The following is a 24,080-nucleotide window of genomic DNA, read 5'->3' as shown; positions in this document are numbered from 1 at the left end:
GATTGGCTACTCACAGCAGATCTCGTCATGGGGATGATCACATGTAAACACTGAGAATTATGGCCCAGTCAAGTTGATGCACAATTTGAACCATCATACCTACCCTTAGAGCTCTGTGGGAAATATGTTGTCTCACTAATCCTACCCCAGAGTCCCTCGGAGTTCAGAGGTACATAAGTGTACCACACAAAAATGTTCAAATTTTCTACTTTTCTTGCCAAAATGCACACATCTCATACAAGACCCTGTAAAAACAGTAATTTGTGGCTCATGCTCATTTCTTCAGTTGCAAACGGTCATAAAGGCCCCCTGTCTCATTCTTTTATACATAAGGTTGCTATGAGTCAGAGCTGACTCAACAGCACCAAACAATGACATCATACAAACTGAAATACAAAGAAACAAAACAATTTGAAGAAATGAACAGAATATCTGAAATATGTGAGACAATATCATATGGTCTAATACATGTGGATCTGGAGTCCTAGATGGAGAGGAAGAAGACAATAGGACAGAAAAAAATATTTGAAGATATAATGACCAAGCACATCCAAAATTTATGAAAGACATCAGTCCAGAAATCCAATAGGCTCATTAGAACCTCAAGCAGAATAAATACAAAAGAAACCACATGTAGGCACATAATAAATCAAACTGTTGAAAACTAAAGACAGAGAAAAAAGGTCTTAAAAGCAGCTAGAGTAAAAAAAACAAAAAACACATATACACAAGAACAATGATAAAAATAATGACTGAGTTCTTACCAGAAATGATACAGCTCATAAGAAATGGAATCATATCTTTATAAATGCTAAAACAATAACAATGAAAAACAAAATCCAGGACAATGTTGAAAAGAAGTAGTAGAAACCAAATACCAAAATAGTAGAGTTAAATATAAACACAGCCAATGATTATATTAAATCTGAGTAGACTAAATACTGTCTTTTATCATTACATACAATACTAGCTGTAGGTTTCCATAAATGTCCTTTGTCAAGTTGAAGAAAGTCACTTTTATCCCTAAACTTGATGAGTGCTTTTTATCAAAGATGTTGTCAAATGCTTTTTTTTTTTTGCATGCATTGAGACGATCGTATGGTTTTTCCTTTTTAGTTTGTTAATAGAGTAAATCATATTTATATTGATTGCTTTTCTGTTGTAAACCACCCTTTTATTCCTGAGAAGAACCCCACTTAATCATGATATATTTTCTTTTTTATTTATTGTTGGGTATGGTTTGCTAAAATTTCGTTTGGAATTTTACATCTACAGTCTTGAGGGAAATTGGTCCCTAGTTTTATTTTCTTTTAAAGTGTTTCTTGTTGCAGTATCAGATAATACTGGCCTCATACGATGAATTGGGAAGTACTCTCTTCTTGTCTAATTTTTTGGAAGAGTTTGTTTAGAATTTGTATCATCTATTTCTTAAATGTATGGTAGAATTCACCAGGGAAGCTCTCTTGGTGTAGCATTTTCTTTGTTGGAAGGCTTTTAACAATAAAATCAATTTCTTTCATTAATATAGGAGTATCCATATTATGTATTTCTTCTTCAGTAAGCTTTGGTAATTTGTGTCTTCCAAGAGATTTTTCCATTTCACTTTTTTTTTTAAAAATTTGTTGGCTGAAAATTGCTCATAACATTCCTTTACTAACCTTTTATTAGCAGTAGATTTTGTAGTGATTCCACTTCTCTCCATTGTGGTATTGATAACTTGTGTCTTCTTTTTACATTGATCATTTTGGCTAAAAATTTATCAAATTTTTATCTTCTCAGTGAACTAGCTTTTGGTTTCATTGATTTGTGCAGTTTTTTTCTGTTTCCTATGTTATTAATTTACTCAATGATTTTACTATTTTATTTCTTCTGCTTACTTTTGGTTTAATACTCTTCTTCTTCTAGTTTCTTAATGTGGAAGCTTATTAATTTATTTATTCTTTTTAAATATAGGCTGTAAATGCTATAAATTTCCTCTAGGTACTGCTTTGGCAGCATTCCACAAATTTTGACAAGTTTTGCTTTTATTTCCATTCAGTTCAAAATACTTTTTAATTAGCTTTTTTATTTGGTTTTTTACTCATAGGTTAAAAAAAAAAATTTTTTTTTTTACTCATGGGTTATTTAGAAGTGTGTTAGTTTCCTAATATTTGGGGATATTTCAGAATATCTTTTTGTTATTGGTTTCTAATTAAATTTCATTATTGTCAAAGAACATTGTATGACTTCAATTTTTTTAAACATATCAAGACTTGTTTTATGTTTCATAACATGGCCCATTTTGGTAAATGTTCCACGTGCATTTGAAAAGAATATCTATTTTGCTGTTCTTGGGTGGCATTTTCCATAAATGTCAATTAGATCCAGATGTTGTTTTTGTTGCTAGGTGCTACCAAGTTGGTTCCGACTCACAGTGACCCTATGTACCACAGAATGAAACACTGCCCTGTCCTGCACCATCCTTAAAATTGTTGTTATGCTTCAGTCCATTCTTGCAGCCACTGTGTCAATCCATCTTGTTAAGGGCCTTCCTTTTTTCTGCTGACCCTATACTTTACCAAGCATGATGTCCTTCTCCAGGGACTGATCCCTCCTGATAACACGTCCAAACTATGTAAGACGCAGTCTCACCATCCTTGCTTCTACGGAGCATTTCGGATGTACTTCTTCCAAGACAGATTTGTTCTTTGGCAGTCCATGGTATATTCAATATTCTTCGCCAACACCACAATTCAAAGGCATTAATTCTTCTTCTGTCTTCCTTATTCGTTGTCCAGCTTGCACATGCATAGGAGGTGATTGAAAACACCATGGCTTGGGTAGGGTGTACATTAGTCTTCAAGGTGATATGTTTGCTTTTCAACACTTTAAAGAGGTCCTTTGCAAGAGATTTGCCCAATGCAATGCATTTTTTGATTTCCTGACTGCTGCTTCCATGGCCGTTGATTGTGGATACAAAAAAAAATGAAATCCTTGACAACTTCAATCTTTTCTCCATTTATCATGATGTTGCTTATTGGTCCAGTTGTGAGGATTTTTGTTTTCTTTATGTTAAGGTGCAATCTATACTGAAGGCTATGGTGTTTGATCTTAATCAGTAAGTGCTTCAAGTCCTCTTCACTTTCAGCAAACAAGGTTGTGTCATCTGCATAATACAGGTTGTTAATGAGTCTTCCTCCAATCCTGATGCCCCATTTTTCTTGTATAGTCCAGCTTCTTGTATTATTTGCTCAGCATACAGATTGAATAGATATAGTGAAAGGATACAACCCTGACACACACCTTTTCTGACTTTAAATCACTTGGTATCCCCTTGTTCTGTCTGAACAACTGCCTCTTGATCTATGTACGGTTTCTCATGAGCACAATTAAGTGTCCTGGAATTCCCATTCTTCACCATGTTATCCATAATTTGTTATGATCCACGCTGTTAAATGCCTTTGCATAGTCAATAAAACACAGGTAAACATCTATCTGATATTCTCTGCTTTCATCCAGGATCCATCTAACATCAGCAATGATATCTCTGGCTCCACGTCCTCTTAGGAACCCAGCTTGAATTTCTGGCAGTTCTCTGTTGATATACTGCTGCAGCTGCTTTTGAATGATCTTCAGCAAAATTTTGCTTGTGTGTGATATTAATGATGTTGTTTGATAATTTCTGTATTTGGTTCGATCAGGAGATGGGGCCAAGATGGTGGAGTAGTCAGACACTTCCGATGATCCCTCTTACAACAAAGACCTGAAAAAACAAGTTAAACAATTATGTATATGACAAGCTAGGAGCCCTGAACATCAAAGGCAAATTGAGAAAATGGATTGAATGGCAGAAGGAGGGAGAGATGGTTGAGAAGCAGTGAAGAATTGCCTGACCTGACTCAGTGGGAACCCTCAGGCATGATCCCCTGGAGTGACCACCGGCGGGGCTGGTGGTAGCGTTTCAGATGCAGTCTCCTCAGGGAGAGACAGCGAGCCGCACAGCCTACTCACACTTCCGGAATCAGAGAAGAATGGCGCTCTCGGCAAAAGCTAAGTAATTGTGTTTATTTTGCCATGCCCCCATCCCCCAAGCCAGCTTCAGTGGCTATCGATTTCCCTCAGCTTGAGATAGGTCCTGCTGTGCGTTCTGAGCCATTCTCCTGACCTTGGGGAAGGAATAAATAAACAATTGGGGGCAAAGACAACCTGCCAGCTTCACTAACCTGGGGATCTCAGGGCAGAAGCAGCTCCTGTCCAGGCACAACTGGTCCATGGAATTTGAATACCTTTCCCCCCTGCATGGACCTGTGTGGGCTATTTCAGGAGAATAGGCAGACTGCAACTGTTTCAGCTGTGCGATGGAGAGGTGGATTTTTTATGCTTGACACCACTTTGCCTTTTAAACAGGGTCGTCACCTACCCACATCAGGGGCCTAAGGACTGGTGGCTTCACGCACACCACCTAGCCACCCATGACAGGGGTCCAAGAATAAGTGGTACCTTCCAGTCCTTACAACCAAAAGCATTGAGTGCCCATGGTCTGGCTGCAGAACCCATTCACCTGTGTGCTCTAGGGAACAGGGATGCACTTTCCTCACAGACACTCAGGGGACAATTCTCAGCCCCCTGCCTTGTTCAGAGCGTGACCCACTGTTGCAACCAGATACTGGTAACTACACCAATCATCCCTGCCCCTCTAAGACTGTAGGACAGAGCCTGTACCACACACTCGGTGACTAACTACCTGGGACGCCAGAGCTGAATCCATACAAGAAAAGTGAACGGATTCCTAGGCTCATATACCTGGTAACAGCTCTAGCCATCTGGTGACAATACATTAGAGCTTCAAAGGCAAAAATAATCAAGCTAGCCCACTCAAGCAGCCTATTTGGGCATATCAAAACAAAAACAAAGCAAGAAGCTAGGATACGGTAAGCAAACATAAAATAAATTAATACAATAACTCATAGATGGCTCAGAGAAAACAATCAATATCAAATCACGTGAACAAGCAGACCATGATTGCTTCAACAAGCTCAGGCAAAACACAGAACAAGCCAAGAAACACACAGATAAAGCAGTTGAAGAAATTAAAAAGGTTATTCAAGAACATGATGAAAAATTTAATAGGCTACAAGAATCCACAGAGAGGCAGCAATCAGAAATTCAGAAGATTAAAATAAAATTACAGAATTAGACAACTCGATAGAAAGTCAGAGGAGCAGAATTGAAGAAACGGAAGGCAGAATTAGTGAGATTGAAGATAAAACACTTGGCACCAACATATTCGAGGAAAAATCAGAAAAAGAATTTAAAAAAAATGAAGAAACCCTAAGAATCATGTGGGACTCTATCAAGAGAAATAACCTACGTGTGATTGGAGTACCAGAACAGGGAGGGATAACAGAATAAAGAGAGAATTCTTGAAGATTTGTTGTCAGAAAACTCCCCTGATATCATGAAACCTGAGAAGATATCTATCCAAGATGTTCATCAGACTACACATAAGGTAGATCTCAAAAGAAAGTCACCAAGACATATTATAATCAAACTTGCCAAAACCAAAGATAAAGAGAATTTTAAGGGTGGTTAGGAATAAGCGAAAAGTCACCCACAAAGGAGAATCAATAAGAATAAGCTCGGACTCCTCAGCAGAAACCACGCAGGCAAGTAGTCAATGGGATGACATATATAAAGCATTGAAGGAAAAAAATTGCTAGCCAAGAATCATATATACAGCAAAACTGTCTCTCAAATATGAAGGCGAAATTAGGACTTTTCCAGATAAACGGAATTTCAGGGAATTTGTAAAAATCAAACCAAAACTACAGAAATACTAAAGGGAGTTCTCTGGTTAGGAAATCAATAATATCAGCTATCAACTCAAGACTAGAACTCAGGACAGAGCAAGTAGATGTCAACCTAGGTACGGAAATCACAAAAATAAATCAAGATGAAAAAATGCTCAAAACAGGGAAATAGTGATGTCATTGGGTAAAAGATGATAACATTACAACAATAAAGAGGAAGTAAAAAATACAGTCATAGATTTTTCATATGGAGAGGAAGTCAAGGCAGCATAAAAAAGTTAGGTTTAAACTTAGAAAAATGCGGGTAAATATTAAGGTAACCACAAAGGAGACTAAAAATTCAGTTTGATCACCTTTCTTGGGAATGGGCACAAATATGGATCTCTTCCACTCAGTTAGCCAGGTAGCTCTCTTCCCAATTTCTTGGCATAGATGCATTAGCACTTCCAGCACTGCATCTGTTTGTTGAAACATCTCAATTGATATTCCATCAATTCTTGGAGCCTTGTTTTTCGCCAATGCCTTCAGAGCAGCTTGGACTTCTTCCTTCAGTACCATTGGTTCCTGATCATATGCCACCCCTTGAAATGGTTGAATGTTGACTAATACTTTTTGGTATAATGACCCTGTGTATTCCTTCCATCTTCTTTTGATGCTTCCTGTGTTGTTTAGTATTTTCCCCATAGAACCCTTCACTATTGCAACTTGAAGCTTGAAGTTTTTCTTCAGTTCTTTCAACTTGAGAAACACTGAGCATGTTCCTTCTTTTTGGTTTTCTATTTCCAGCTCTTTGCACATGTCATTGTAATACTTTACTTTGTCTTCTTGAGCTGCCCTTTGAAATCCTCTGTTCAGTTCTTTTACTTCATTATTTCTTCCTTTTGCTTTAGCTGTTCGACATTTGAGAGCAAGTTTTAGAGTCTCCTCTGACATCCACCTTGGTCTTTTCTTTTTTTCCTGTCTTTTCAATGACCTCTTGCTTTCTTCATGTATGATGTCCTTGATGTCATTCCACAACTCATCTGGTCTTCAGTCACTAGTGTTCAATGTGTCAAATCTGTTCTTCAGATGGTCTCTAAATTCAGGTGGTATATATTCAAGGTCATATTTTGGCTCTTGTGGACTTGTTCTGATTTTCTTCAGTTTCAACTTGAACTGGCATATGAGCAACTGATGATCTGTTCCACAGTCAGCCGCTGACCTTGTTCTGACTGATGACATTGAGCTTTTCCATCATCTCTTTCCACAGATATAGTCGATTTGATGCCTGTGTATTCCATCTGGTGAGGCTCATGTGTATGGTCACCATTTATGTTGGTGAAAAAGGTATTTGAAATGGAGAAGTTGTTGGTCTTGCAAAATTCTATCATTCCGTCTTTGGCATTGTTTCTATCACCAAGGCCATATTTTCCAATTACCAATCCTTCTTCTTTGTTTCCAACTTTCATATTCCAATCACCAGTAATTATCACTGCATCCTGATTGCATTTTGATCAATCTCAGATTGCAGAAGCTGATAAAAATCTTCAGTTTCTTCATCTTTGGCCATAGTGGTTAGTGCATAAATTTGAATAATAGTCATATTAACTCGTCTTCCTTGTAGGCATATAGATATTATCCTATCACTGACAGCATTGTATTTATGGATAGATCTTAAAATGTTCTTTTTGATGATGAATGCAACACCATTTCTCTTCAAGTTGTCATTCCTGGCATAGTACACTAAATGATTGTCTGATTCAAAATGGCCAATACCAGTCCATTTGAGATTATTAATGCCTAGGATATCAATGTTTATGCATTCTATTTCATTTTTGATGATTACCAATTTTCCTAGATTTATACTATGTACATTCCAGGTTCCGATTATTAATGGATGGTTGCAGCTGTTTCTTCTCATTTTGAGTCATGCACAACAGCAAATGAAGGTCTGAAAGCTTGACTCCATCCATGTCATTAAGTTCGACTCTATTTTGAGGAGGCAGCTCTTCCCCAGTTGTATTTTGAGTTCCATCCAACCTGGGGGGCTCATCTTCTGGTACTATATCAGACAATGTTCCAGTGCTATTCATAAGGTTTTCACTGGCTAATTTTTTTCATAAGTAGACCTCCAGGTCCTTCTTCCTCATCTGTCTTAGTCTGGAAGCTCAGCTGAAACCTGTCCTCTGTGGGTGACCTGGCTAGTATCTGAATATTGGTGGCATGGAAAAAAAAAAAATATTGGTGGCATAGCTTCCAGCATTACAGCAACACACAAGCCCCCACAGTATGACAAACTGACAGACATGTGAGGGTAGATCCAGATGGTCAATAGTATTGTGCAAGTATTTCCTACTCTTGCTGATTTTCATTTATTTGTTCTACCCATTTTTGAGAGGAAATATTGAAATATCTGACTATAATTGTGGATTTTATCTGTTTCTCCTCACAGTTCCATCACTTTTTGCTTTACGTATTTTGAAGCTCTATCTTTAGAGTCATAAACATTGGTCCTTTTTATGTGCTCTTGATGAGGTGACCCTATTATTGTTATTATATGGCCCTCTTCATCCCTGGTAATATTCTTTGCTCTGAATTCTAGTTTGTCTAGTATTAATACAGCTACTGTAGCTTTTTAAAATTAATGTTGTCATGTATAGCTTTCTCCATCCTTTACTTTTAAGATATTTCTGTCTTCCTATTTTAAGTTTGTTTCTTATATGCACTATATAGGGCCTTGCTTTTTAAATCCAGTCTTATAATCTCTGCCTTTTAATTGTAGTGTTTAGGTCATTTACACTTAATGTGATTATTTATATGGTTTGGGTTAAATCTATGACCTTGTTATTTGTTTTCTAGTTGTCCCATATTTTTTGTTTCCCTTTTTTTCTTATTTTGAATTAACTGAATTTTTATGATTCCATTTCATCTTATTAGCTACAACTATTTTTTTATTTTAGTGGTTGCTTTAGGATTGTAGTACACAGCTTAAACCTCTCATAGGCTTTCACATTATATTATACCACTTTGAATCTAGTATATAAAACCATTACAAAATTATACTGCCCTTCTCTCTCCTGTCCTTTGTGCTATTTTTGTAATACATTTTATTTTTACATATGTTATAATTCTATAATACATTGTTACTATTTTTGTTTTAAACAGTCACTTACCTTAAAAAGAGATTCAAGCAGTAATTTAAAAAATCTTACATATGTAACCTCGTAGTTGCCATTTCCACTTGATTTTTCACTTCTTGGTATAGATCCATATTTCCATCTTATATCATTTTTCTTCTGCTTGAAGGACTTACATTAACACTTCCTTCCAGTGTGGGTATGCTAGTGACAAATTATCTCAATTTTGTGTGTCTGAAAAGTCTTTCTTTTGCCTTTATTTTTTTAAAAGATATTTTCATGGCTATAGAATTCTAGTTAAAACAAAAAATTTTTTTAAAGATGATGCTTCACTGTCTTCTCACTTGCATTGTTTCCAATGAAAAGCTTGATGACAACCTTATCTTTATTCTTTTGTATGTAATATATACCCTTCCTCTGGCTGCTTTTTAAGTCTTTCTCTTTATCACTGGATTTGAGAAATTTGATTATTATGTGCCTCATGTTTCTTGTGCTTGGGTTTATTGGCTTTCTTGGATCTGTAGTTTTTAGTTTTAATGAAATTTGGAAAATTTTTGCTATTAATTTTCAAAGACTTTTTTCTGTCCCTCTCCCCCTACGTGTAATATACTTGTATATTAGGCTACCAGAAATTGCCCCACGGCTCAGTGATGCTCTTTTGATTTTTTTTTCTTTTGCCTTGGGCAAAACCAAACGGCAACACCTGGTTGCAGAAACACAGCTGAGGAAGGAGTAACAACTTGGCGGGGGGGGGGGGGACTATGCTCCTTAGTAGGAAAATTGATTAGTGCTCGATATCTCACCTGAGTGGCTGCACCCTCTGATGGACAGACTGATCACTGTGTGTTCTCTGGTGTGTTTAGAAGACACTGAAAGTTGAAATCTGAGATCTGGAACTTTCTAATCCTAATTAAATCAGGGAAGGAGAAGGAGATATCACAGAGAAGGAGAGGAAGTGGTAAGCAAAGGCTGAAGGCTCTACCTACCTAAGATTTTCTCATAGAAAATAGCGTGGGCAAGAACAGCAACTACTGGGAGAAGTGAGAAAGCTAACACCCTCAAAAATTCCAGTGCCTCATCAAAAAATTATAAGAGACACAAAGATAAAAGAAATCATGGCCTATTGAAATGAACATGATGAAGGGAGTGTAATTCCTAAATAATGAACAGAATGGAAGACTATAATACAACAATGTTAAATATAATCAAAGAACTAAGGGAAAACATAGGAAAAGATCTAAAGAAATAAGGAAAATGATGCATGAACAAAATGAGGATTAAAAAAAAAAAAAGATAAGACACACCAAAAAGAGATACTGCAACTGAAAGAGATTTTTCAGCCTTAAATAAGTGTGCAAAAGCTCTATAGTATAGTCTGCAATATATTACTGAATAAATGGTATAGTCAACATATTTAAATGTTTAGGTGTAATATACATTTATGTAACCTTTTACTAACCTTGAATAAATAGTTAACCCAACACCATCTTCTTGATGTAGTACCAATAATTCCACCATCAGGAAGATTGTCATTTCTTCCTAGTCTTGTAAATTTATAAAAATCTTTTAGGTAAAGAATACCATTTATTATAAAAAATATTCTACCCTCTGATAGGCACATATCTGTTACACTGTGTCTTTCATCATCATTCAGAATGCCTGGAGGCACTCTGATTTTTGTCCAAGTAAGGAATGAATCATTTGTTTGAAAGGTCTCCATTTCAGCTACCACAACAATAGTTGAAGGAGCACAAGCATCCCAGTCAACTATTAATTGACTACCACTTGGTGTAGAGAGTGGTAAATATCCAGGAATCTCAGGTGCGATCACCAAAGGAAACACCAGCAGAAAAAAAAAATCTGCAACAAAACAATCTTGAAAAGCCACTTTGTTTCCCATAATACTCTGTAGCATATCATCTTTTCTCATTGGCACTGATATTTTCCAGACCCTAAGGAGAGAAAAATAAAAAAAAATGAAAATAAAATAATCTCTCTCTCCTCAGATACATGATGCATTGTACTGACATTTAGCATATTTTAAAAAATTAATTTATCAACATAAATACAGGTAAAAAAATTTTTAATGAGTACTAAAATGCTATTGCTGCTCCCATTTCTCCTCATTCTTCATTCTTGCCTGCAAAAGAAAACAATCTTGACACTTACAGCTCTTTCTTATGAAATGTCTTCATATTCCCAAGCAAACATTCTTAGACTGCCTTTTTTTAATATGTAGTTTTTATACATTATCTATTGCCTCACTTCACCCCCTCCCCACGTCTGTCAGTTTGTCATACTGTAGGGGTTTGCATGTTGCTGTAATGCTGGAAGCTATGCCACCAGTATTTCAAATACCAGCAGGGTTACCCAAGGCAGACTGGTTTCAGCTGAGCTTCCAGACTAAGACAGACTAGGAAGAAGGACCTGGAGGTCTACTTCTGAAAAAAATTAGCCAGCAAAAACCTTATGAATATCAGTGGAACATTGCCTGATGTAGTGCCAGAAGATGAAACCCTCAGGTTGGAAGGCACTCTAAATACGACTGGGAAAAAGCTGCCTCCTCAAAGTAGAGTCGACTTTAATGACATGGATGGAGTCAAGCTATCGGGACCTTCATTTGCTGGTGTGGCATGACTCAAAATGAGAAGAAACAGCTGCAAACACCTACTAATAATAGGAACCTAGAATGTATAAAGTATGAATCTAGGAAAGCGGAAATCATCAAAAATGAAATGGAATGCATAAACATCCTTATCCTAGGCATTAGTGTGCTGAAATGAACTGGTATTGGCCATTTTGAATCGGACAATCATATGGTCTACTATGCCAGGAATGACAACTTGAAGAGGCATGGCATCACATTTATCCTCAAAAAGAACATTTCAAGATCCATCCTGAAGTAGAATGCTGTCAACCCGTACCAAACCTGTTGCCATGGAGTCGATTCTGACTCATACCCACCCTATAGGACAGAGTAGAGCTGCCCCATATGGTTTCCAAGGAGCACCTGGTGGCTTCAAACTGCCGACCTTTTGGTTAGCAGCTGTAACTCTTAAACATTATGCCACCAGGGTTTCCACAATGCTGTCAGTAATAGGACAATATCCATATGCCTACAAGGAAGACCAGTTAATACAATCATTATTCAAATTTATGCACCAACCACTAAGGTCAAAGATGAAGAAACTGAATATTTTTACTAACTTTGCAGTCCAAAATTGATTGAACATGCAATCAGGATGCATTGATAATTATTGGTGATTGTAATGCAAAAGACGGAAACAAAGAAGAAGGATCAGTAGCTGGAAAATATGGCCTTAGTGATAGAAATGATGCCAGAAATCACATGATAGAATTTTTCAAGACCAACAATTCTTTATTGCAAATATCTTTTTAAACAACATAAATGGTGACTATACATGTTGACCTTGCCAGATGAAATACACAGGAATCAAATCAACATTTGTGGAAAGAGTTGATGGAAAAGCTAAATATCATCAGTCAGAACAAAGTCAAGGGTCAACTGCAGAACAGACCATCGATTACTCATATGCCAGTTCAAGTTGAAGCTGATGAAAATTAGAACAAGTCCACGAGGGCCAAAGTACAACCTTGAGTATATCCCACCTGAATCTAGAGGCTGTCTCAAGAATAGATGTGACATGTTGAACAGTAATGACTGAAGGCCAGATGAGTTGTGGAATGACATCAAGGACTTCACACATGAAGAAAGCAAGAGGTCATTAAAAAGACAGTAAAGAAAGAAAAGACCAAAATGGATGTCAGAAGAGACTCTGAAACTTGCTCTTGAATGTCCAGCAGCTAAAGCAAATGGAAGAAATGATGAAACAAAAGGGCTGACAGAAGATTTCAAAGGGCAGCTCAAGAAGACAAAGTAAAGTAATATAATGACATGTGCAAAGACCTGGGATTAGAAAACCAAAAGGGAAGAACATACTTGGCATTTCTCAAGCTAAAAGAAGTGAGGAAAAAATTCAAGCCTCAAGTTGCAATACTGAAGGATTCCATGGGGAAAATATTAAACTATGCAGGAAGCATCAAAAGAAGATGGAAGGAATACAGAGTCACTGTACAAAAAGAGTTGATCGATACTCAACCATTTCAGGAGGTAGCTTATGATCAGGAACCAATGGTACTGAAGGGAGAGGTCTCCAAGCTGCACTGAAGGCACTGGTGAAAAACAAGGCTCCAGGAATTGATGGAATACCAATTGAGATGTTTCAACAACTGAATGCAGCATTGAAACATGCTAAGAAATTGGGAAGACAGCTACCTGGACAACAGACTAGACCCCAGAAAAAAACCCAGTGCCATCGAGTTGATTCCGACTCATAGCAACCCTATAGGACAGAGTAGAACTGCCCCATAGAGTTTCCAAGGAGCACCTGGGGGATTTGAACTGCTGACCCTTTGGTTAGCAGCCATAGCACTTAACCACTATGACACCAGGGTTTCCAACTGACTGGAAGAGATCCATAATTACACCTATTTCAAAGAAAAGTGATTCAATCAAATGCTAAAATTAAAGAACAATATCCTTAATATCACACGCAAGTAAAATTTTGCTGAAGATCATTCGAAAGTGGCTGAAGCAGTACATCGACAGGGAACTGCCAGAAATCCAAGCCAGATTCAGAAGAGGACGTGGAACAAGAGATAGCATTGCTGATGTCAGATGGATCCTGGCTGAAAGCAGAGAATCCCGGAAAGATATCTACTTGTAAACACATTATTGATTATGCAAAGGTATTTGACTATGTGGACCATAACAAATTATGAATAACGTTGTGAAGAATGGGAATTCCAGAACACTTAATTATGCTCATGAGGAACCTGTACAGAGGCAGTCGTTTGAACAGAACTAGGGGATGCTGTGTAGTTTAAAATCAAGAAAGGTGTGCATGAAGCTTGCATCCTTTCACTGTACTTATTCCATCTGTACACTGAGTAAATAATCCGAGAAGCTGGACTATATGAAGAAGAACAGGGCATCAGAATTGGAGGAAGACTCATTCACAACCTGTGTTATGCAGATTACACAACCTTGCTTGCTGAAAGTGAAGGGGACTTGAAGTGCTTAATGACAAAGATCAAAGACTATAGCCTTCAGTATGGATTACTCTTCAACTTAAAGAGAACAAAAATCCTCACAACTGTACCAATAAGCAACACCATGATAAACAGAGAAAAGATCAAAGTCGTCAAGGATTTGATTTTACTTGGACTCACAATCAACAGCCGTGGAAACAGCAGTCAAGAAATCAAACAATACACTGCACTGGGCAAATCTGCTGCAAAAGACCTCTTCAAAGTGTTAAAAAGATGTCACCTTGAAGACTATGGTGTGCCTGACCCAAGTCATGATATTTTCAATCATGTGAAAGCTGGACAATGAACAAGGAAGACCAAAGAAGAATTGACACCTTTGAATTATGGTGTTGGCAAAAAATATTGAACATAACATGGACTGTCAAAAGAATGAACAAATCTGTCTTGGAAGAAATACAGCCAGAATCCTTAGAAGCAAAGATAGCAAGACTACGTCTCACATACTTTGGACATGTAATCAGGAGGGACCAGTTCCTGGAGAAGGACATCAGGCTTGGTAAAGTAGAGGATCAGCAAAAAAGAGGAAGACCCTAATGAGATGGATTGACAAAGTGTCTGCAATAGTGGGCTCAAGCACAACAACAATTGAGAAGATGGCATAGCACTGGGCAGTGCTTCGTTCCGTTGTACATTGGGTCACTATGAGTTGGAACCGACTCGACAGCACCCAACAACGAGAAAAACAACAAGATTGAGAAGGGGAGAGTATTGACACATCATGGGGTTGGCAACAATTGTCACAAAACAATATGTGCATTAATTGTTCAACGAGAAACTAATTTGTTCTGTAAATCTTCATCTAAAGCACAGTAAAAAATAAAAATAAATCAGACAAGTCTACAGGACTAATAGTCTACATGAACCATGGCCTCATCTACCATGAGGCCAGAAGAACTAGATGGTGCCCGGCTACCACTACGGGTGCTGTTTTGATCAGGGCCACGATAGATGGATCCTCATAGAACAGGAGTAAAATGTGGAACAGAACTCAAATTCTGAAAAAGCCCAGACTCACTAGACTGGTTGAGGCTAGAGAACTCCCCAAAACTATTCTTGTTGTTGTTAGGTGCCGTCAAGTTGGTTCCGACTCATAGCGACCCTATGTACAACAGAACGAAACACTGCCTGGTCCTGAGGCACCCTTACAATCGTTGTTAAGCTTGAGCCCATTGTTGCAGCCACTGTGTCAATCCACCTTGTTGAGGGTCTTCCTCTTTTCTGCTGACCCTGTACTTTCCCAAGCATAATGTCCTTCTCCAGAGACTGATCCCTCCTGACAACATGTCCAAAGTATGTAAGATGCAGTCTCGCCATCCTTGCTTCTAAGGAGCATTCTGGTTTTACTTCTTCCAAGACAGATTTATTCGTTCTTCTGGCAGTCCATGGACATTCAATATTCATCTCCAACACCACAATTCAAAGGCATCAATTCTTCTTCAGTCTTCCTTATTCATTGTCCAGCTTTAACATGCATATGATGCGATTGAAAATACCATGGCTTGGATCAGGCGCACCTTAGTCTTCAAGGTGACATCTTTGCTCTTCAACACTTTAAAGAGGTCCTTTGCAGCAGATTTGCCCGATGCATCTTTTGATCTCTTGATTGCTGCTTCCGTGCATGCTGATTGTGGATCCAAGTAAAATGAAATCCTTGACAACTTCAGTCTTTTCTCCCTTTATCATGATGTTGCTCACTGGTCCAGTTGTGAGGATTTTTGTTTTCTTTATGTTGAGGTGTAATCCATACTGAAGGCTATGGTCTTTGATCTTCATTAGTAAGTGCTTCAAGTCCTCTTCACTTTCAGCAAGCAAGGTTGTGTCATCAGCATAACGCAGATTGTTAATGAGTCTTCCTCCAATCCTGATGCCCCGTTCTTCTTCATATACTGCAGCTTCTCGTATTATTTTCTCAGCATACAGATTAAACAGGTATGGTGAAAGAATACAACCCTGACGCACACCTTTCCTGACTTTAAACCAATCAGCATCCCCTTGTTCTGTCCAAACAACTGCCTCTTGATCTATGTAAAGGTTCCTCATGAGCACAATTTAAGTGTTCTGGAATTCCCATTCTTCACAATGTTATCCATAATTTGTTATGATCCACACAGTCGAATACCTTTGCATAGTCAATAAAACACAGGTAAATATACTTCTGGTATTCTCTGCTTTCAGCCAGGATCCATCTGACATCAGCAATGCTATCTCTTGTTCCACGTCCTCTTCTGAATCTGGCTTGGATTTCTGGCAGTTCCCTGTCGATGTACTGCTTCAGCCACTTTCGAATGATCTTCAGCAAAATTTTGCTTGTGTGTGATATTAATAATATTGTTCTATAATTTCCTCATTCCATTGGATCACCTTTCTTGGGAATAGGCATAAATATGGACCTCTTCCAGTCAGTTGGCCAGGAAGCTGTCTTCCATATTTCTTGGCATAGACGAGTGAGCACCTCCAGTGCTACATTCGTTTGTTGAAACACCTGAATTGATATTCTATCAATTCCTGGAGCCTTGTTTTTTACCAATGCCTTCAGAGCAACTTGGACTTCTTCCTTCAGTGCCGTCGGTTCCTGATCATATGCTGCCTCTTGAAATGGTTGAACATTGACTAATTCTTTTTGGTATAATGACTCTGTGTATTCCTTCCATCTTCTTTTGATGATTCCTGTGTAGTTTAATTTTTTCCCCATAGAGTCCTTCACTATTGCAACTCAAGGCTTGAATTTTTTCTTCAATTCTTTCAGCTTGAGAAACACCAAGCATGTTCTTCCCTTTTGGTTTTCCATTTCCAGCTCTTTGCACATGTCATTATAATACTTTACTTTGTCTTCTCGAGCTGCCCTTTGAAATCCTCTGTTCAGTTCTTTTACTTCATCAATTCTTCCTTTTGTTTTAGCTGCTCGATGTTCAAGATCAAGTTTCAGATTCTCCTCCAACATCCATCCTGGTCTTTTCTTTATTTTCTGTCTTTTCAATGACCTCTTGCTTTCCTCATTTATGATGTCCTTGATGTCATTCCACAACTCATCCAGTCTTCGGTCACCAGTGTTCAATGCGTCAAATCTATTCTTCAGATGGTCCCTAAATTCAGGTGGGATATACTCAAGGTTGTTATTTTGGCTCTTGTGGACTTGCTCTGATTTTCTTCAGTTTCAGCTTGAACTTGCATAGGAGCAATTGATGGTCTGTCCCACAGTTGGCCCCTGGCCTTCTTCTTACTGATGATATTAAGCTTTTCTATCATCTCTTTCCACAGGTGAAGTCAGTTTGATTTCTGTGTGTTCCATCTGGCAAGGTCCATGTGTATAGTCACCGTTTATGTTGGTGAAAGAAGGTGTTTGCAATGAAGAAGTCGTTGGTCTTGCAAAATTCTATCATTTGGTCTTCGGCATTGTTTCTATCACCAAGGCCATATTTTCCAACTACTGATCCTTCTTCTTTGTTTCCAACTTTTGCATTAAAATCACCAGTAATTATCAGTGCATCTAGTTTGCATGTTCTATTAATTTCAGACTGCAGCAGCTGATAAAAGCTTCTATTTCTTCATCTTTGGCCCTAGTGGTTGGTGTGTAAATTTGAATAATAGTCATATTAACTGGTCTTCCTTGTAGGCATATGGATATTATCCTATCACTGACAGCATTGTACTTCAGGATAGATCTTGAAATGTTCTTTTTGACGATGAATGCAATACCATTCCTCTTCAAGTTGTCATTCCCAGCAGAGTAGATTATATGATTGTCTGATTCAAAATGGCCAATACCAGTCCATTTCAGTTCACTAATTCCTAGGATATCGATGTTTATGTGTTCCATTTCATTTTTGAGGATTTCTAATTTTCCTAGATTCATACTTTGTATATTCTAGTTTCTGATTATTAATGGATGTTTGCAGCTGTTTCTTCTCGTTTTGAGTCGTGCCACATCAGCAAATGAAGGTCCTGAAAGCTTTACTCCATCCACGTCATTAAGGTCGACTCTACTTTGAGGAGGCAGCTCTTCCCCAGTCATCTTTTGAGTGCCTTCCAACCTGAGGGGCTCATCTTTCAGCACTATATCAGACAATGTTCCGCTGCTATTCATAAGGTTTTCACTGGCTAATGCTTTTGAGAAGTAGACTGCCGGGTCCTTCTTCCTAGTCTGTCTTAGTCTGGAAGCTCAGCTGAAACCTGTCCTCCATGGGTGACCCTGCTGGTATCTGAATACTGGTGGCATAACTTCCAGCATCACAGCAACATGCGGGCCCCCACAGTACAACAAACTGACAGACACGTGGGGGTCCCCAGTACTATTGCCCTGAAATGGTCTTTAAATCCTAAACCGAAATTATCCCTTGAGTCACCTTTTAACTAAATAACAGATTGGCTCATAAAATGAAGAATATCACCCGTGAGTAATGAGCTCCTTTAAAAAATCATCCATATGAGACCAAAGGTCAATGATTACTCTAAAGCAAAGATGAGAAGGCAATGGGGCAAGGAAACTGGAGTACTGGAAATGGTACTAGAACAGAATGAATGACAAGGATGACATATTGTGAAAAATGTAATCAATATCACCAGGTAATTTGTTTAGAAATTGTTAAATGGGAACCTAATTTGCGGTGTAAACTTTCACCTGTGTAAACTCAATAAAATATCATGTTTAATAAAGTAAAAGATAAAAAACAAATCAGACAAGACTTCTAGTTTGGTTTAACAGTGACAGTTTTTCCTGCCTCTTTATCTCCAAAAGTTTTATGAAATCACCTGGAATTTTAGCTCCAGATACTTATTACTATGTTAATAATATTTTACCTTCTTCAATGCACATCACGCTCTAACCATGAATTGAGCTTCTTGGCATTTCCTGGAATGTATCTGCTTTCTTAGGCCTCAGTCTCAAGGCCTTTGGACATGCTGCCATTGCTGCTTGGAAGGCTCTCCCAACTTGTTAACTTTTTTTTTTTTTCCAATAATACAGATGTCACCTCCTGAGGAAACCCCTCCCTCATTTCCTGTCCCCTGAGCCAGAGTTGGTGTCAGTTCTCTGTATTCTCACTGTACCTGGGTCTCATTTGTGTTGTGATACCTATTTCTTATTTGTTTCCCCTACCAACTATATAAGGTCATTGAGGGCAGGAGCTGTTATCTTTTATTAATAAGTGTCTCGTCCTGTGAGGTACTCAATAGATGCAGGGGCTGTCTAAACTCAGCAGGAGACAGACGTGGCCGTCTGTTTCCATAAAGATTACAACCTTGGAAATCGTACCGTCCTACAGCGTTGCTATGAGTCAGATTCAGCTCGACAGCAAAGCGTTTAGATGGACATGGGTCTAAACTCAGTGAAGACGTATTAACTTTAACAGTAACAGGTGTTACTTCTCAGGTGGAATTTGTGGGGGGTGTGTGCGTGTTTACATTGGTGGAGGTAGTGACTGTGACTCAGTCGCAGCACTGCGGCTCACATTTATGATCCAGCATTCATACATATAAAACCAGAATTTGCCACCATCCCAAATGACACTGTTGGATTGAGGTTTAGCTATTAATGCAAACTGTGAAACTATAACCCAGGACTCTGACTGGCATTGATTCGGTGATAAGTTTTGTAAGCCACAGTTCATTTCATGTATCATAAAAGAAGCTAATTAGAAATCGTATTATAAGAAAAAAAAAGATATTTCATAATACAGGCTTTAAGACTGTCTTTTACTTTAAGTTTCTGATATTCATTTTATTTAATTTAAAAGCTTAATTTTATATTTGAAATTTAAAAATTAAATACCCATTCTTCAACAGCTGCCTTGGAGAATACTGTTTTCTCCTTAGAATTGTATATATGGTAGGCCTCTGTCCCAAAGTGGCCAACTGCTTGGTAAGTATCATGGAATTCTGCAAAAACAAAATAAATATTCTCTTTTTACTTTTTTTGAATTATTCTGAAATTATACATGATATATTGAATATTTAGCTAAGACATTTTTAACATTTATAAATTTAACATGATTTCAGGATTCAGCTTTGTTGTTTCCTAGCATAAAATCTCCTTCACATTAGGACTGTACAAATTATAAATAATTGTTGATAAGGTTTTCAGCTTATCAAAAAATACCATGCACAATCAGAATCCTGAATAAACTAAGATTACTGGCTTTGTTTTTTTTTTTTTTAATGAAAAACCAAACCCGCTGCCATCGAGTCAATTCCAACTCATAGTGACTCTATAGGACAGAGTAGAACTGCCCCATAGAGTTTCCAAGGAGTAGCCAGTGCATTCAAATTGCCAACATTTTGGTTCGCAGCCAAGCTCTTAACCACTGCACCACCAAGGAACCTGTAAATAAATATCCCTAGATTTAATCTCAATGAACTACATAATAGAGTTTCTAAATCTAATCTGTTGAAATTCTTTCTATATAAAGGCTGCCTTCCAAATGATGTACTCTTTCAAGGCAGAAATCCAGTGATATCTAGAGACTTTAAGAAAAATTCTCTTTGTATACAGATAGATCTGCTATGCTCCCTCTTAATCTCATGACACATAAGAAGTTTAATTGAGCTGTAGTTATCTCTAAAAAAGGTATTTTTAGAATAGAGACAACTGTGTCATTATGGAGAATTTCTAGAATAAAAAATCAGAAGCTCTGTTAGGCAATGAGGGCTGGTCGAGAATTTCATAGGTTCCTTTTGCCCCGATTCTCCAATAACCCTCTCGTTTAATTTCTTAGAAATATGTCAACCACCCACAAGGAACATTTGAGATTGCTATGACGAGTGTCAGTAAAGGCATAGTCAATGGGACTGTGAGATTTTCTAATAAAGAGAACCTGACCTATTTTGGAGAGTAGTAATGATAGAGAAGTCTTCCTGAAAAATTCATGTTTAATGATTTTGATAGAGAAATATCAGTTTGCCTGGAAAATACTTGATAAGTAATGGATATTTTTACTTTGTTTTTGAAAATCTTACTATTCAGAATTTTCAGTACATGAATCTTTCATATAACTGCAGAGGAAAAATTAAATGAAGAATTCTTTATGAAGGAAAGAATGAGATGAAATAAAATATAATACACAACAGGGATCACAATAGAGAGCCTTGGACAGTTGGAGATAAATGTACAGCAAAATTTCAACTCACAAAAAAAGACCAGACTTACTGGTCTGAAAAAGGCTGGAGAAACCCTGACAGTATGGCCCCCGGACACCCTTTTAACTCAGTACTGAAGACACTCCTGAGGTTCACCCTTCAGCCAAAGATTAGACAGGCCCATAAAACACTAGCTATTTATAAATTCTCATTAATTCAATGAGAAAGTAATTTGCTAATCAAAAGTTTGGCAGTTCAAATTTACCAGCCGCTCCTTGGAAACCCTACAGGGCAGTTCTACTCTGTCTTATAGGGTCCTACGAGTTGGAATCCACTCGATGGCACACAACAACAATTTGTTCTGTAAACCTTCACCTAAAGCACAATAAAATAAAATAAAGTAAAAAGGTTAGACAAAGACATATATATATACACATATATATAAAATACACAACCCATACAAGATGATAGAAAAAAAGACAGACCAGGAACAACCTAACACAGGCACGTAATAAAGCTTAAACACATATTTTTCCATTAAGAAGATAATTTATAGTCATTAAGGATAATTTTATAAATATAGAAAAAATTACCACATAGAAATTATCAAAAAGATAAAAACCACATTTAGTATATGTTCTCCAGATGTATCAAATGTAAGCTACTGTTATGTATTCATAATCATAAAGTACATGCAATTTTAATTATGCCCATTTATAATCAATAAGCATTTATTATGTTATTACAGTCTATATAAACATCATTTTTAACGACTGCATGATATTTCATTGAGCTTATCAGCAGTTCCTTAACATTCTTCTACCGGACATTTAGGAGTTTATGTTTTCACTATTATAAATATTGCCATGTTGTTGTTGTTAGGTGCCACTGAGTCAGGTCTGACTGATAGCAACCCTATGTACAACCGAACAAAATACTGCCCCACCCTGTGCCATTCTCACAATTGTTGCTGTTTGAGCCTATTGTTGCAGCCACTGTGTCAATCCATCTCATTAGCTTACTTTTTTTCACTGACCCCACAGTTTACCAACATGATGTCCTTCTCCAGGGACTGATCCTTCCTGATAACATGTCCAAAGTATGTGAGATGAAGTCTCGCCATTCTCACTTCTAAGGAGCACCTTGGCTGAACTTATTTCAAGACAGATTTGTTCATTCTTCTGGCAGTTCACGATATATTCAGTATTCTTCGCCAACACCACAATTCAAAGGCGTCACTTCTTCTTTGGTCTTCCTTATTCACTGTCCATCTTTCACATGTATGTAAGGTGATTGAAAATACTATGGCTTGGGTCAGGTGTATCTTAGTCCTCAAGGAGACAGCTTTGGTTTTTAACACCTTAAAGAGGTCTTTTGCAGCAGATCTGCCCAATGCAACATGTTGTTTGATTTTGTGACTGCTTCTTCTATGGGCATTGATTGAATAAGTTTGGTGAAAAGATACAACACCTTTCCTGATTTAAACCACGCAGTATCTCCTTGTTCTGTTCAAATGAACTGCCTCTTGGTCTGTGTACAGGTTCCTCACGAGCACAACTAAGTGTTCTGGAATTCACATTCTTTGCAATGTTATCCATAATTTGTTATGACCCACACAGTTGAATGCCTTTGAGTAGTCAATAAAACACAGGGAAACATCTTTCTGGTATTCTCTGCTTTTAGACAAGATTCATCTGATATCAGCAACGATATCCCTTGTTCCATGTTGTATTCTGAATCTGGCTTGAATTTCTGGCAGTTCCCAGTCAATGTACTGTTGCAACCATTTTTGAATGAGCTTCAGCAAGTTTTACTTGTGTGTGAGAGTAATGACATTGATAATTTCTGCATTCTTATTGGATCACCTTTCTTTGGAATAGGCACGATCTGGATCTCTTCCAGTTGGTTGGTCAGTATTGGTAATTTTTATCCTCTCGCTCTCTTTTTTTTTTCAGTCTTCCCAGTTTCTTGGCATAGATGAGTGAGCGCTTCCAGCATTGCATCCATTTGTTGAAATATCTCAGCTGATATTCTGTCAATTTCTGGAGCCTTGTTTTAGCCAGTGCCTTCAGGGCAGCTTGGACTTCTTCCTTCAATACCATTGGTTCTTCATAAATACTACCTTCTGAAACGGGTGAGCGTGGACCAATTCTTTTTGGTACAGTGACTGTCTGTATTCCTTCCATTCTCTCTTGATGCCTTCTGCCTTGTTCAATATTTTGCCCATGGAGCCTTTCAATATTCCAACTAGAGGCTTGAATTTTCTCTTCAGTTCTTTCAGCTTGAGAAATGCCAAGTATATTCTTCTCTTTTGGATTCCTAAGTCCAGGTCTTTGCACATTTCATTATAATAATTTTCTCTGTCCGTTTGAACACCCTTATAGACATTATTAAATATATAACATTTTCCACATGGTTATACATATTGTTAAATATAATGAACATATTTGTTTGTCTTACCTGATTTTTCAGCAGCATTTGGTGCAGTGGAGTGACCTAAGCCTAGCGATTCCTCTTTAGAAAAATTTTAATTACAAATTCAATTTCATTAATAAGACTATTAAGATACCTATTTCATGTTGGGTGAATTGTGGTACTTTATGTTTTCAAATAATTGATCTACTTCATCTAAGTTGTCTAATTTGTATGCATACAGTTGTTTATAGTATCCTTTATTACCTTTTTAATGTTTGTGAGGTCTGAGTAATCTCCTTCATTCTCAATATTGGTAATTTTTGTCTTCTTTTTTTTCAGTCTTCCTAAAGGCTTTTCAGTTTCGTTGATGTTTTCAAAGACCAGCTTTTTGTTTCACTGATTTTTTTCTATTTTCTATCTTATTTGGGAAACCCTGATAGCATAGTGGTTAAGAGCTACAGCTGCTAACAGAAAGGTCAGCAGTTCAAATCCACCAAGTGCTCCCTGGAAACGCTATGGGGCAGTTCTACTCTGTCCTATAGGGTTGCCATGAGTC

The 24,080-nt window shown here is 37.6% G+C and overlaps 1 protein-coding gene across 1 annotated transcript in view; it reads right to left on the bottom strand.

The window, feature by feature from the left end:
• CATSPERE (catsper channel auxiliary subunit epsilon) overlaps positions 1–24,080 on the bottom strand; it is a 192,176-nt gene that overhangs the window by 111,306 nt on the left and 56,790 nt on the right. The window contains exons 8-9 of the mRNA XM_064276949.1: positions 19,806–19,912; positions 10,365–10,857 (exon numbers count right to left, since the gene is read on the bottom strand). Of these exons, the coding sequence (XP_064133019.1) occupies positions 10,365–10,857; positions 19,806–19,912 (600 nt within the window). The remainder of the gene's footprint in view (positions 1–10,364; positions 10,858–19,805; positions 19,913–24,080) is intronic.

Source organism: Loxodonta africana, chromosome 25, assembly GCF_030014295.1.
Source record: "Loxodonta africana isolate mLoxAfr1 chromosome 25, mLoxAfr1.hap2, whole genome shotgun sequence".
Lineage (NCBI taxonomy): Eukaryota > Metazoa > Chordata > Mammalia > Proboscidea > Elephantidae > Loxodonta > Loxodonta africana.
The sequence above is the reverse complement of the archived record's forward strand: the minus strand, read 5'-3'. Positions and strand labels throughout refer to the sequence as shown.